General features: G+C 47.0%; 1 protein-coding gene across 2 annotated transcripts in view; it reads left to right on the top strand.

Moving 5' to 3' along the window:
* The window catches only part of LOC109476535 (scavenger receptor cysteine-rich type 1 protein M130-like), a 34,933-nt gene that overhangs the window by 19,703 nt on the left and 1,738 nt on the right, over positions 1-13,492 (top strand). For both annotated transcript variants that reach the window (XM_019777530.1, XM_019777522.1), the window contains 26 exons: positions 37-172; positions 280-417; positions 750-895; positions 1,028-1,174; positions 1,363-1,482; positions 1,917-2,126; positions 2,263-2,350; positions 2,601-2,777; positions 2,918-3,214; positions 3,502-3,718; positions 3,881-4,005; positions 4,170-4,425; positions 4,678-4,852; positions 5,259-5,368; positions 5,460-5,657; positions 5,785-6,044; positions 6,212-6,405; positions 6,516-6,708; positions 6,815-7,006; positions 7,148-7,289; positions 7,387-7,547; positions 8,239-8,505; positions 9,823-9,984; positions 10,212-10,316; positions 12,906-13,030; positions 13,265-13,409. In XM_019777530.1, coding sequence (XP_019633089.1) covers positions 37-172; positions 280-417; positions 750-895; positions 1,028-1,174; positions 1,363-1,482; positions 1,917-2,126; positions 2,263-2,350; positions 2,601-2,777; positions 2,918-3,214; positions 3,502-3,718; positions 3,881-4,005; positions 4,170-4,425; positions 4,678-4,852; positions 5,259-5,368; positions 5,460-5,657; positions 5,785-6,044; positions 6,212-6,405; positions 6,516-6,708; positions 6,815-7,006; positions 7,148-7,289; positions 7,387-7,547; positions 8,239-8,505; positions 9,823-9,984; positions 10,212-10,316; positions 12,906-13,030; positions 13,265-13,409 — 4,486 coding nt within the window. The remainder of the gene's footprint in view (positions 1-36; positions 173-279; positions 418-749; positions 896-1,027; positions 1,175-1,362; positions 1,483-1,916; positions 2,127-2,262; positions 2,351-2,600; positions 2,778-2,917; positions 3,215-3,501; positions 3,719-3,880; positions 4,006-4,169; positions 4,426-4,677; positions 4,853-5,258; positions 5,369-5,459; positions 5,658-5,784; positions 6,045-6,211; positions 6,406-6,515; positions 6,709-6,814; positions 7,007-7,147; positions 7,290-7,386; positions 7,548-8,238; positions 8,506-9,822; positions 9,985-10,211; positions 10,317-12,905; positions 13,031-13,264; positions 13,410-13,492) is intronic.

Below are 13,492 nucleotides of genomic sequence, written 5' to 3'. Positions count from 1 at the left end.
ACATTGGCCCTTGACCCTGTCTATTCCACCCTGCAGGTGAAGTACGGTGGAGAATGGGGGACGGTCTGCGATGACTCCTGGGATATCCGGGACGCGGATGTTGTCTGCCGTGAGCTGGGATTTGGGCGCGCTCTGTCAGCAGTCAGGTCGGCAGGGTACGGGGCAGGAAAAGGTAAGCTTTCAACTGTTTGTACCTTCCTTTGTACATGTACACATGTAGATGAATGTGATGATTATTGTGTCTGACATGACCATCTCATGACCTGTTGTGTGTTACAGGTCAGATCTGGATGGATAACGTGTCGTGTCGTGGGGACGAGCGTGAGCTGTTCCACTGTCTGCAGAGGGAGTTTGGGGTAAACGATTGTAATCATCATGAAGACGCCGGTGTGCAGTGCTCAGGACCTGCTGCAGGAGGTACTAATCTATAAACCAATACTGAGTCCACTATGTCACAAACTTACAGAACCCACCATCTCAATAATCCATCCCACAGAACCCAGCATCTCTCAAACCCATCCTACAGAACCCACCATCTCACTAAACCACCTTACAGAACCCACCCACCCTAAAAACACACACATCTCATTAACCTACCCTACAGAACCCAGCATCAGATCTCAAACCTGCCCTGCAGAACCCACCATCTCACAGACCCATCCTACAGAACTCACCTTCTTGTCAACCAATCTCATAAAATCAGCATGTTACATTGGAAACACCTGATTCACCTGCACGTTCTGTTTCAGGTGAGACAGGCACCTGTGTGGACACCTGCGGGGTAGGTTACTACCTGCGTGGGGAGGCTGAGTGTGTTCCCTGCACTTCCAACTGTCTCGACTGTCTCGAGTCGGAAGAAGTCTGCACCAGGTGTAAAGCTCCTATGTTTCTTCAGGTGTGTACATGATGTGTACTTTCAGGTGTCCCTACATGTGTCCCTACAGAACTGGTGTTCTTACAGGTGTCCTTACTGTTGTTAAAACCTGGAGCTATGTAGATACTAACTGTAACTGTTCTGGTGTTTCAGCGGGACGGGCGCTGTGTTATGGACTGTGGTCTGACAGAGTTTGGACTTATCTCAGAGGGCAAGTGCCAACCCTGTAACCTGGAGGTCTGTGGTCGCTGCGCTAATGGAGAGAGCGACAGTAACTGTACCGAATGTCCTGCTGACAAGGTAAGAAACATCATGGTGCAATTTACCATCAACTATTACTCATGCAGTTAACTGAACATGATGGTCTTAACAATTCATTTCACAGTACAGATGGTGGTATTATTGCAATGTAGTTCTGTAATAAATATTTCAACAAGCAAGGTAATATTCATGTTTTTGGTAAATCTTGTCTCCCATCTGCCCCACAGGTTCTGAAGGACTGGTCCTGTGAGCCTACCTGCGGACCAGACATGTTTCTGCTCAACCAGACTTGTGTCTCCGACTGTGGCCAGGGTCGCTATGGCAACCCCAATGGCTTCCGCTGTGAGGTGGGTTTTCTCTATTTGGGGTTTCAGCTGGTCAAGTAGGTTTTCAAGATTTGGTAACTAGGGTGATGTTTGTTTGCTTGTTTGTTATTGACCTGTTGTTGTTTATCTCCAGCCCTAGCCTAGTAGCTTTGGTAGGAAAAAAAAGTATTTTGCATGGTGCCTTTGAGGTGCTTAATGAGGTTTATCAATGACTGACAAGAAAAAAACAATAAAGGTTTCATCAGGTCAACAGGCCCTGTCCTTGGTGCTGAACGTGTAGTCTGTAGAACACTGTATTTCATATATATTAAGATTCTTATTTGTTACTTCACTCAAAAGCTTTGATGTGTATTTCCTTGTTTGTTGTTGACCTGTTCTTGTTTATCCCCGCCTTGACCCTGTAGATTTCATTGATGATGCTTGTTTGTTGTTGACCTGTTGTTGTTTACCCCTAGCCCTGCCCTGCCGACTGCCTCACCTGCGAGTTCTCTTCAGCACAGCTGGTCTGTACTTCCTGCAAGGCCCCAAAAGTCTTCCATAACCAGCGATGTCTCACTATGTGCCCCTCCGGCACCTATGCCGCCATGATGGACACCTCACAGAGCAACATGTATGCTGCCATCCGATTGGCTGGAGGAGGGAGCCAATTAGAGGGCAGGATTGAGGTAGAAATTTAACATTTCATTCTAAACAGATTTCAGTTTCATTTGTAAAATCCCTTAAATTTAATTTCAAATTGCAGCAATCACATGTAACAATTTAAAGGCCTCTGTAATCATGTTGTTTTTGTTGGTTCCTCAGATTTTACATGAGGGACACTGGGGGACTGTCTGTAATGACTTCTTTGACCTGGATGCAGCCACTGTAGCCTGTAGGCAGATGAACCTGGGTAGGTCATAGGGGGAACACAAATTCCACAGGAAACTTCTGGAAAGGAAATAACAGCACCAGACTTTTCATCAATACTGCCTGACTTAAGATTAGTATATGTTGTTATCATATGAGAAAATGGGGGAACAAAGTTTTTAGGTTTTGAGTTTTTAGTTAATATATAAATATAGAATTTTGCAATGACTTACTTTTACAATGTGTCCCAAAGTGTTGCAGCAAGGCTGATAAACCTGTATATCTGTACCTAGGTGCTGCAGTGGGGTTGATAGATCTGGAGTCAGAAGACATCGAGCCTGGCCAGGGTCCCATCTGGTTGGATAACGTCATGTGTAACGGCAATGAACAACGACTGGAGGACTGCTATCGACAGGAATGGGGCGAAAACAACTGTAACCACAACAAGGATGTCGCCATACGCTGTGAAGGTAGGATCAGGACAGTGTATGGGGTTAGGATGGGGAAGGGTTAGGGTGGTGATGGGGAATGGTAAAGATAAAGTCTACATGCTACAAAAAAAGACCTCAGATGGGGAGGGGCATGTGCTCACCCGTGTAATGTGTTGCAGGCCCAGGAGTGCGTGAGTGCCAGCCCAGCTGTCCAGATGGTTACTATGGAAATGCGTTGGACCACACCTGTCAGCGGTGCTTTGCCAACTGCTTGACCTGTGCCGGGACGTCCTTCACCTGCGACCGCTGCAAACCCGGCTTCTACAACAACGGCACGACATGTGTGTCCAGCTGCGGGCACGGCTTCCACGCACGGGACGGGGACGGGACCTGTCAGCCCTGCAGCGACTCCTGCGCCTCATGTGAGGGCACTGCTGATCAGTGTACCAGCTGTCCTGACGACATGTACCTGCAAGGTTAGGAACAAACAAACAAGCAAAGAGTTTATGCAACATATATCTAACTTTAAGGCTGTAACAACTTAATTGAAATGTTCATCAACTATGTGTAAGTTCAAACTGACAGCTGAGACATCTGTCCTCAATGTCTGTACAGTAACCCAAATCATTTGAGTGGCTCCCATGAGCCTTGTTTTGCAGTGAACATGAAGTAAATAAATAAATAAAAAAAGGATAATATGATTTTGGCACGTCGTCCTCTGGAGAGGTTTGACCTTTGACTTTGGTTGTTCTGACAATGGCAGGTAGCACGTGTGTGGCAAGCTGTTCAGAGTACCAGCTGGCACAGTATGACCGTGTCCGGCTGGTGGGAGGTCGAACGCCATTTGAGGGTCGTGTAGAGGTGAAGTACGGGGGCATCTACGGGACTGTCTGCGACGACAAGTTTGGTTTTAGCGAAGCAGAGGTCATCTGTCAGGAGCTTCAACTGGGAACAGCTCTGGAGGCTGTGGGGGAGGCTGTGTGAGTACAGAGGGGTCTTGCATGCACAGGGGGGTCTTACATCACAGGGGGGTCTTGCACAGGGAGGTCTTACTTAATGGTTTACTGATGTATGCTGTTATAATTGTTTACTGATGTTGTTTACTGTTATTGTTTTCTGATGTTTGTTTACTGGTGCTGCAGGTTTGGGCAGGGCTCTGGGCAGATCTGGCTGGATGAGCTGGAGTGCTCTGGAAATGAGAGTTCTGTTTTCCACTGTGGACACAACGGGTGGGGAGTCAGCGACTGCCGCCACTCAGAAGACGCAGGTGAGAAAAGTCTCATGTCTTATAAGCACATAAACTCTCTCATGTCTTAAGCATTGTGTTTGTTTCTTAACCCTCTTTACCAGGGTTGTGGAGGTTCTGCATGGTAGAGTCCTATCGATCAGCTCTCTGCATCCTTGTTCATAATTTGTTCCATTTACTTCCAGGTGTGCGCTGCTCAGGCCCAGATAAGTCACGTGTGTGTGTGACATCGGCTGAATGCTCGGATGGTTACTTCGTCAGTGTGGATGGAAAGAGCTGCGGGAAGTGTTCCTTCAACTGTCTGCGTTGCCAAGGCGACCCTGACCACTGCATCGCCTGCAGTGAAGGCCAATTCCTCAACCCTGACATGAACCGCTGTGTGGACTACTGTCTGCAGGGTTACTATGGCGACCAAGCAACTGGAACTTGCAAAAAATGCAGGTAAATCAGTAGGTGTTTAATAATGCATGTATTAGTAAAATCACTGCTTGTTTAATAATGCAGGAAAAACCAGCAGGTTTCTAATAATAAAAAAAAAATTAAGGCAGGTTTAAGTCACTAAGTGTTCAGTCATACAAGTTAAAACACCAGCTGTTTAATAATGGGTAAAATATTCCGGTGTTCATTAATGCATGTGCAACATCTAGATACTTAATAAGGCAGGTAAACTCACCAGTTTGTTTGTTTCTGTAGTTCCCAGTGTGCAGACTGTCGGGACAGTCCCACCACATGTATCCAGTGCCCCGCCCCAAAGTACCTGAGTATGGAGAACACCTGTGTGGACAACTGCGGCAGTGGCTTCATCATGCGAGGCAGCGACGAGATACGATTGGTCAACGGATCCAGCATCTTTGAAGGGAGAGTGGAGGTAAAGTCTTTACTGCCTCCCAGAAATTTGTTTGAAAAGTTAAAAGATTGGAAATTTTTAAGCCTTACTGCAGCTTGTTACAAATCTGCACATCTTTAATTCCAAGTTGTTCCCCTATAACCAGGTAATAGACTGTTATAAGGGCAGGGTTGACATGATGTCACTGTGTGTTTTTATCAATTTGAAAGTTGATTCAAACCCATAGAAACCTTGGATTCATAGTGGAACTGTAAACAAAACACATGTAAGGAAAGTATTTGCAGGAAAGCTAGGTGGAACTACATCAGATCTGTAATCATGATGGTGTTTTTATCAATGGTGATTTGAACCCACACAAACCTTCATAGTGGAACATAGAACTACATCAAATCTACATTGTATAACCAATGGTAATTCCTTCCTGTAGGTGTTCCATGATGGAGTCTGGGGGACGGTCTGTGATGACACGTGGGACATGCATGACGTCACCGTGGTGTGTCGCCAGCTCAGCATGGGCAACGCAGTGGCAGCCTACAGGTCAGGGGTCATATCCTACTTGATAAAATAATGTGTTATCTGTTAGTGTTGAGTTAAAGGCTATATTGTCAGTGTTGTTGTTTCGTTACAGTGGCGGCAGGTTCGGTGCAGGACAAGGCCCTATCTGGCTGGATGACGTGGAGTGCCTGGGGTCAGAGCGAACCCTGCTGGAGTGTCCGAAGCACAGTGCGGGGCTCGGTCACGGTGACTGCCAGCACACGGAGGATGCCGCTGTCCGCTGTAGCGGCCCTGATTCTTCCCAGCAGTGTGTGGCGAGCTGCGGACAGGGGTTGGTATTTATTAACTTAATTAAGCCACTGCTAATATTACACAAACATGCATACCTCCCTTCATGTTGCAGTACCTGTGAGAATCAATAGGTGGAGTTTCATCCAATGCTCTTGTTTGTGCTGTAGCTATTTCCCAGGACCTGACCGCATTTGTCAGCACTGTGCAGCTGCCTGCAGTACCTGTGAAACCAGCAAGGAGCGCTGCACCAGCTGTGCTGACCCACTGTTCCTGGATGGGACCACTTGTGTGGCCCACTGTCCAGATGGTTACTATGGTGACATTCTGCAGCGTCGCTGTCTGCCATGTCACAGCAGCTGTCTGTCCTGCTACAGTGCTGACAACAATGCTGTGTGCCGACAGTGCAAGCCTGGCTTCGCACTCTGGGGTAGGTCTGTTCTAAACACTAAGTGTAGCCATCATAGATCCTAACTTTATCTTTACCCTGATATAAGACTACATGCTATCCTAACTGTCTTCCCACAGACTATTATACCAGGTGTTGAGGAGTGAATTTGTAACAGTGTGTTTAGGATATGATTTTGTACCTTACAGACTACACCTGTGTTGAGGAGTGTGCCCCGTGGGAAGGCTGGGAGGTGCTGAGCCAGGTCCTGCCGGCGCGACCGACCAGTCCGGTGGTACGTCTGACGAGCGGAGCCAGCTCGACGGAGGGCCGCGTGGAGGTGTTGCATGATGGGAGGTGGGGGACGGTTTGCCACGATGAGTGGGACCTGCATGATGCAGAGGTGAGGACAAGAGTATATAATTGAAATTCATTTACTGGATGAATACTGGATGTCTCTAAACCTGACCTGGTCTATGCACTCTGACTTGACCTGTGCCCTCTGACCTGCAGGTGGTGTGCCAGGAGTTGGGGTTAGGCCGGGCGGTCCAGGCACTGCGCTCATCGCGCTTTGGTCGGGCGTCAGCTGACATGCCGGTGTGGATGGACGACGTGGCGTGTATTGGACATGAGCAGTCCCTGACGTTCTGCCGGCAGAAAGGCTGGGGTCAGGGCAACTGTGACTCAGGTCACACTGAGGATGCAGGTGGGTCAAAGGTTAGCCTGTACCAGGACTGAAATTTGTTCTGAGGCATTAGAGGAAGTAACTGTTGCAGGAATTGGATAGATAAAACAACTGCATGCCCTTCCAGGTGTGATCTGTGATGGGTCGCCCTACCAACATCCACCCTTGAACCTGTGTCGGCAGACAGAACCAAGCCATTGCCACGGCGACAGCTGCTATCCTGGTGTGAACTGCGTGGAAGTCATCCGAGGTGGTGCGACATCGTCAGTCTGCCTGGGCTGTCCTGATGGGCAAGTCGGAGATGGAACCAACTGTACAGGTGAGCATAGGTGTGGGGAGGACAGGTGTGCAGCTCAGGTGTAAGGAGTAGTAGTCTGGGGTGGACATGTGTGGCATTCTGTTGGCTTCTTCTGCTCCACATTTCTGCCACCCTGACATGTTTCATACTTCTGTTCCACAGTTGTTGCTACATTCCTGCCGGAGTTCAAGTTGAGGCCATCCAACCGAACGGCCCGCCTGGGTTTCGCAGCCAACATGGCATGTCAGGCTGCTGGGGACCCCGCACCATCTGTCACTGTGGACAACTGGTTCAAGAATGGCAGGTCAGTTTACAGCTGGTTAATAATGGGTACGAGTTTATATGTGGTTATGCAGGTACACAATTCACCACTAACCCACTACCCTCCTTGCTGTCCACAGACCCCTGCCTGCTGCTGATGTCACCAGCGGGAGAGTCAGTGTCCTGCGGAACGGGAACCTGCACTTCTCTCGGACACATCGCGAGGACTCGGGGGAGTACACCTGCCTCCTGCGCAACACCCGCGGCACTGCACGGGTGTCAGCAACCCTCACTATTGAAGGTAAACCTAACAAACGAACAAACAAACCCTAACCCAATACCTTCAGCACTGCACAGGTGTCAGTAATGCTCACCCTAGAAGGCAAACAAACAAAAAACCCCTAGAATTGAAGGTAAACCTGACAAACCAGCATTAACCTGAAAAACCCCTAGAATTGAAGGTAAACCTGACAAACCAGCATTTTAATAACCTTGCAATGACCTTGACCTTGCAATGTGGAATAAACATCACTGATTCAATTCAACATCACACCACCCTCCAAATCCTACTCCCATGCAGCAGCATATCTCATCTCCTTCCTGATTAGGAGAATTAGTTAACAAACAGGCACATTCTGATGTATGGCTGTCCTGATTGTTCGTGACGCTCCCTAGGGGCATCTGTGTTGGGAGTCAGTCTCTGTAAACAACTGGGCTTTGGTGCTGATGGTGTGTGTGTAGATATACTTTTAATAATATTCAACCATACTCTGAATTTGTAGGCGGGAATTTAGTTTGCTGCATTGCTTTACAGTGGATTTATGTGACCGTGTGTGTGTGTGCATGGGGTGATGTCTTTCTCATGTTTAGGTATTCCTGGAGGGCACTACTATGTTGTACTGTTGGATTATACTATTTGTTTTTATCATGGCCATAGTGTGATGTCTGTGGACCCAGGCTAACTGTGACCATGTTGTGTTGTTGTGTTACAGAGAAACCTGAGGTTGTGTCTGTGAAGCCCGGTGTGGCGGTGGTCGGCAGCCGTGCGTGTCTGCAGTGCGTGATCGCAGGGTTGCCCGAGTCCAACGTGACGTGGCAGCGGAACAGCCACCAGCTGGAGGAGAATCGCTACACTAGTTACGATGAGAACGGAACTCTGTACATTGACAACGTGCAGCAGGCAGACAGTGGAGAGTACCGCTGTATTGCTGAGAACATCCTAGGGAGCGACTTCGCCTCCGTCCCACTCACTGTACAAGGTAAGACTATAGACATTCATCCCACTCACCATATAAGGTAAGACTTTAGACCTCTGTCCTACTCACCATATAGGTAAAACTTCAGACCTCTGTCTCACTCACCATATAAGGAAAGACTTCAGACCTCTGTCCCACTCACCGTATAAGGTAAGACTTTAGACCTCTGTCCCACTCACCATATAAGGTAAGACTTCAGACCCCTGTCCCACTCACCATATAAGGAAAGACTTTAGACCTCTGCCCCACTCATCAAGACATGCATTGCACTCACCATATATGGAAGGACTGTTGGAGCATAACTAAAATCACTTCCCTCACTCAAACCACATACCAAAATGTCTGCACTACACAGAAGTCACATAAAAGACATCATGACCTTTCAATAATCACCTCCAGGTGAATGAAGGTCATCTTTAGGCTGCTTGATGATTACAGCCATGTCTTTAGTCATCCATCAGAAGCCTTTAAGGTGGAAGTTGGCATTTGGAGAAAGTGATCTGTGCCACTTTAACAGCAATGAGTCTCCACTTTTACTAATATCTGATCAGCAAACACCTGGTTGAGACATGACTGAATTACAGTGTGTGTGTTTGTGAGAGGGGGGGGGGAGGTTATCCTGTCGGAAGGCCATGGTTCTTTCCTGGATTTGAAAGTCTAGGAACCCAGAAGTTGTACTAGTCGGCCTGGAGGCTGTAATATGCACTGTCTCTGTTATTTGATTTCAGAGGAGAAAGTTTGGGTTGACATTTCCACAGCATTTCTAGGCAATTATTCCACAAATCCCATTAAGTGGCTGCCTGGACTCTGTCATTTTGAGTTAGGAGTCAGCGCAAACTGGGCCAGATGCTCGTTAGGACTCGGTAATTCCCACAGAACGTCCATGATGATCAGAGGAGGGCGTGGTGAATATGTCAAAGAGAGCTTCATCAGTCAAACTCAGTACCAACTCTGGACCTGTTGGGCTATTGGGGCAATGTCAAACCAAATTTAGCAGCTCAAGTACAGACACTCGGGAAATCACAGCCCTACATGTTGACCTGAAACCTCACATGAGAATATTGCTAACACAATACAATAAGAATCGATTATAAAGGAAACACCTCTCAACACAGTTTCATGATACACCATTGCTATCCCATACATATGGTGCAACCAAACATTTTTTGTTCTTCAATACAACTCAAGTACACATGGTGCAACCAATCTTTTTGTTCTTCAGCACCTAGACCCAAGTACACATGGTGCAAAAAAATTGTTGTGTTGTGTTTTCTGTAGTTTGTATGTATATTCAGTTATTTGACATTGTGTATTTTGCAGTTCCACCCAGGTACACGCAGGAGCCCGTCAATGTCACAGTTGACGAGGACGGCACAGCACTTATTCCGTGTGTGGTGACAGGCAGCCCCAACCCACAGGTGCTCTGGAAAAAGGACGGGGACAACCTTCCTACAACCAACCGCTTTGCTGTGCAGGCACAAGGTACATAAGGTCACCATAACTGCACTTAACCATAAATCTGATAGCCCCTAATTATAAACGCTTTGCTCTGTTGGCAAAATTATATAAAGCTAACTTACTTGAATGTACCTCTGCAGGTCCAAGTACAGGACCATGTTTGTACCTCTGCAAGTCAGCAGGTTCCAGGCTTACTGTGTACCATGCTTGTACTTCTGCAGGTCCCAGGCTAATGGCTTGTACTGTTTCAGGTCTGCAGGTGTTGAATGTGAAGCGGTCAGACATGGGCACATATTCTTGCATCGCCCTCAATGACGTCATGATCGTCTCCAAGTTTGCCCAGCTGTTGGTCAGAGGTCAGTGCATTAGTTTGTTACATCCACAATCAAAAAATTTATAATCTAATAAGTATATATGTATTTGAACCACTTGAAACCATTGAACACATTTACTAATCAGACTAGTTGGAGAACCCTGGAAGAAATTGCAAGATAGGACGCTGGACAAGTACAACCACAGTTTTGACATGCATCAGAAAGTGTAGACAATTATGAAAAAATGGCAAGAATGAAAAATTTGAGCAGGAATGAGTTGATATGTAGCAAACAATAAAAGTGATTGGATGTACACCTCTACATATACAGCCTTGACTCAGGGTGAGAGGTTACTCATAGTTAGTCACTTCCTCAGGAAGACACAGATTTCTCCAGTGAGTCATTCTGCCTGTGTAATCAGATGTCCTTCTTTTGGCGGGTGCAGGGCAGTCATTAAACTTCTGCCATACCTGGTTCAGGGTTTGTTTTATTACACACAAGTTCAGTTTGGGTGAAGTTCAGATAACACCGGTAGAAGAAACAAATCTCAGACGTTCCATCCAAATTATCACTTATTCTTGGGCCACTTATTCTTGGGCCACTGGTCATGACAGAAGAGACAGATGGTATGTACAGAATTGATAGGTTCATGGTACAGTGGTAATTCCCCTAGTTCTTTTCAAAAAGTAAAAGAACAATGGTATAATGAACCTTTTCCAAATGGGAGTACATGTTGGGTAAGCAACAACAGCTAATGCTCAGCACCAAGGACATGGTACAGATTCAGAGTCCTACTTGAAAGATAACTCAAACATCAGTTCTGAACATGGATTGGCCTGTGCTGCAGTGGCCCATGTCTCTGTCTCTTGGGACAGTGCACGATTGGCCTGCAGTGGCCTGTGCCTGTCCCAGGGGACAGCCCTGGATTGGCCTGCAGTGGCCCGTGTGTCTGTCCCTTGTGACGGCCCATGAATGGCCTGCAGTGGCCTGTGTGTCTGTTCCTAGGGATGGCCCAGGATTGGCTTGCAGTGGCCCGTGTGTTTATCCCTAGGGATTGCCCAGGATTGGCCTGCAGTGGCCTGTGATAAACTACCCAATTATCTGTATTAAAACCAGGGCTACATTGTATTAATCTCATTACAGGCTGCAACAGCCCAGTGCCACTCCCTCCAACGGGCAAACAGCACAGTTCCAGATGCTTGACATGGTCTGTGCTGTTTCAAACAGTCCTCATCTGTGGGTATTACAGGCAAACTAAAATGGCTTTCCAACTAGTGTATTGACATTTTCAGCACTGAGGGATTTTGTCTCATTGGCCCCATCTGGCTGCTCAACCTGACTGGAAATTAACCAGGGGTGAGCCATGAATTAACGGGGGAGGGGTCATTATTTTCCTGTGGTCGGCTCACTGCTGATGACACAGTTGGGGGCTGTTCAGTCAGCCGCAAAATGGAAGTCATAACTAGAGGTACAACTGACACAATTGCAGGGCTGGTGATTAGTGGATCAACTGGCTACACTGGTGACAAAACTGGCACAAATGTTGTACTGGTCAGTAGTGGCAAAACTGGCACAAGTTTGGGCAAAATAGAACATAACATTGCGATTTTGTTCTTATACGTGTGCTTGTTTTCTTTCTTTAGGCTTGAATGAGTTCCTGTTTCTGAAAGTTTTGCATCTCAAGAGGTCCAATATGTGAGATAAATAAGGCGTGAAATTGTCAGGCCTATAAATGTTAACAATACTCTCTAGTGTCACACTGCAGTAGCGTTACCATAGTGACATTGCCTGTTCCCCATAGGACGTTTTTTCGCATCACCGGTTTGGTCCTGAGGACTTCTGTCTGCAGTGGGATCCAATGAAAAGCCTCTGTTCAGAAGAAAACTTATAAATGTTATCATACTGGTGTGTTTCCCAGCTGCCCCTTCCCGAGCCCATGGCAATAAAGCCTCCCCAGGAATTAATAGGGATTGCAAATTCATCATGTCCATCAGGTGACCCAGTAAACCTTGGACCTGCTGATGTTACCGTATATTTGACACCAGGCAGTAGTTTCACTGACAGCTGACTTTTGGTACACCTTGATAATTTACAAGGCTGTGAGTAGGGGAAAGTTCAAGACGATTCATACAAACTAGACAGCAAAGGACTTACATGTTCTCTCTGTGGATGCCAGTTCCTTGAACCTGAGATCCTGGGTCGTGGCAGTGCAGACTTGACCTTGAAGTGACCTCTGCCCCCTATGGGAGAGGGGGTGACAGATATTGATCAAAGTTTCCATATATGCTGGTAGATTGGCACCTTGCCGACCAGAGTCTGCAGTGATCTTGACACACTATGCGGGTAAAAAATTAGAACTGTGCTCTGAGATTATTCAAGCTGACAAAAGAGAAAAATCAGAAAATGTTAGTTGCTCCTTAGGTTCCACAACTCCTGCATATGCATATTGCTCAACATTTTGTCATCATCTGATCGATGTCCCAAAAAGCTAACCAGTGTGAACGTTAACCAGGATGGCACTCAGGCTTCCCAAAAGTTGGTCTATCTAGTGTTATCCCTTCTCAAGGACTTTAACCTAGTGGTTATATCAAATGTTACCATTAAGGGTCATAACCTTCCTGTCTGCTGCAGGTCCTCCACACATCACCCTGGGTCCCCTGAGCTACAACCTGTCCACGGGGGAGGCCATCAAACTCCAATGTGAGACCATCGGGGTGCTGACCCCAACCATCACCTGGCTGAAGGATGGAATAGAGGTAGGGAAAACAGGGCAGCTGGTGATCAAATTGTAGTATGAGACCAAACAGTGGTTATATGACATCGACCAAACTGGACTGGACGTTACTTGCAAAAGAAATCTTTATTGACACAGTAAAATTACATCAATTTTCCTATGGTCTTCTACACCTATATCAACAAACAAGTGGATACAAATAACATACACCAAACCACACTGTGGTTACATGACCAAACTGCCCTCTTCTCCCCAGGTGCCGGTGGATTCACGGCATGTCCGGTTACCGGGCGGCGGCCTGCAGCTGATCCGGGTCGGTCTGTCAGAGGCCGGACTCTACACCTGTCTGGCACAGAACCGCTTTGGGAAGGACCAGGCCAGTGCTGTCATCAATGTGTCTGGTAGGTACCACATCATACTGGATTACCACAAGCCCTAAAACATGGTTGATTATGAAAATGTAACTTTCCCTAACAGTATCACT

Source organism: Branchiostoma belcheri, unplaced genomic scaffold (genome assembly GCF_001625305.1).
Source record: "Branchiostoma belcheri isolate BF01 breed outbred unplaced genomic scaffold, Haploidv18h27 scaffold104, whole genome shotgun sequence".
Classification (NCBI taxonomy): domain Eukaryota; kingdom Metazoa; phylum Chordata; class Leptocardii; order Amphioxiformes; family Branchiostomatidae; genus Branchiostoma; species Branchiostoma belcheri.
Note: the sequence above shows the minus strand (reverse complement) of the source record. Positions and strands in the feature narration are given on the sequence as shown.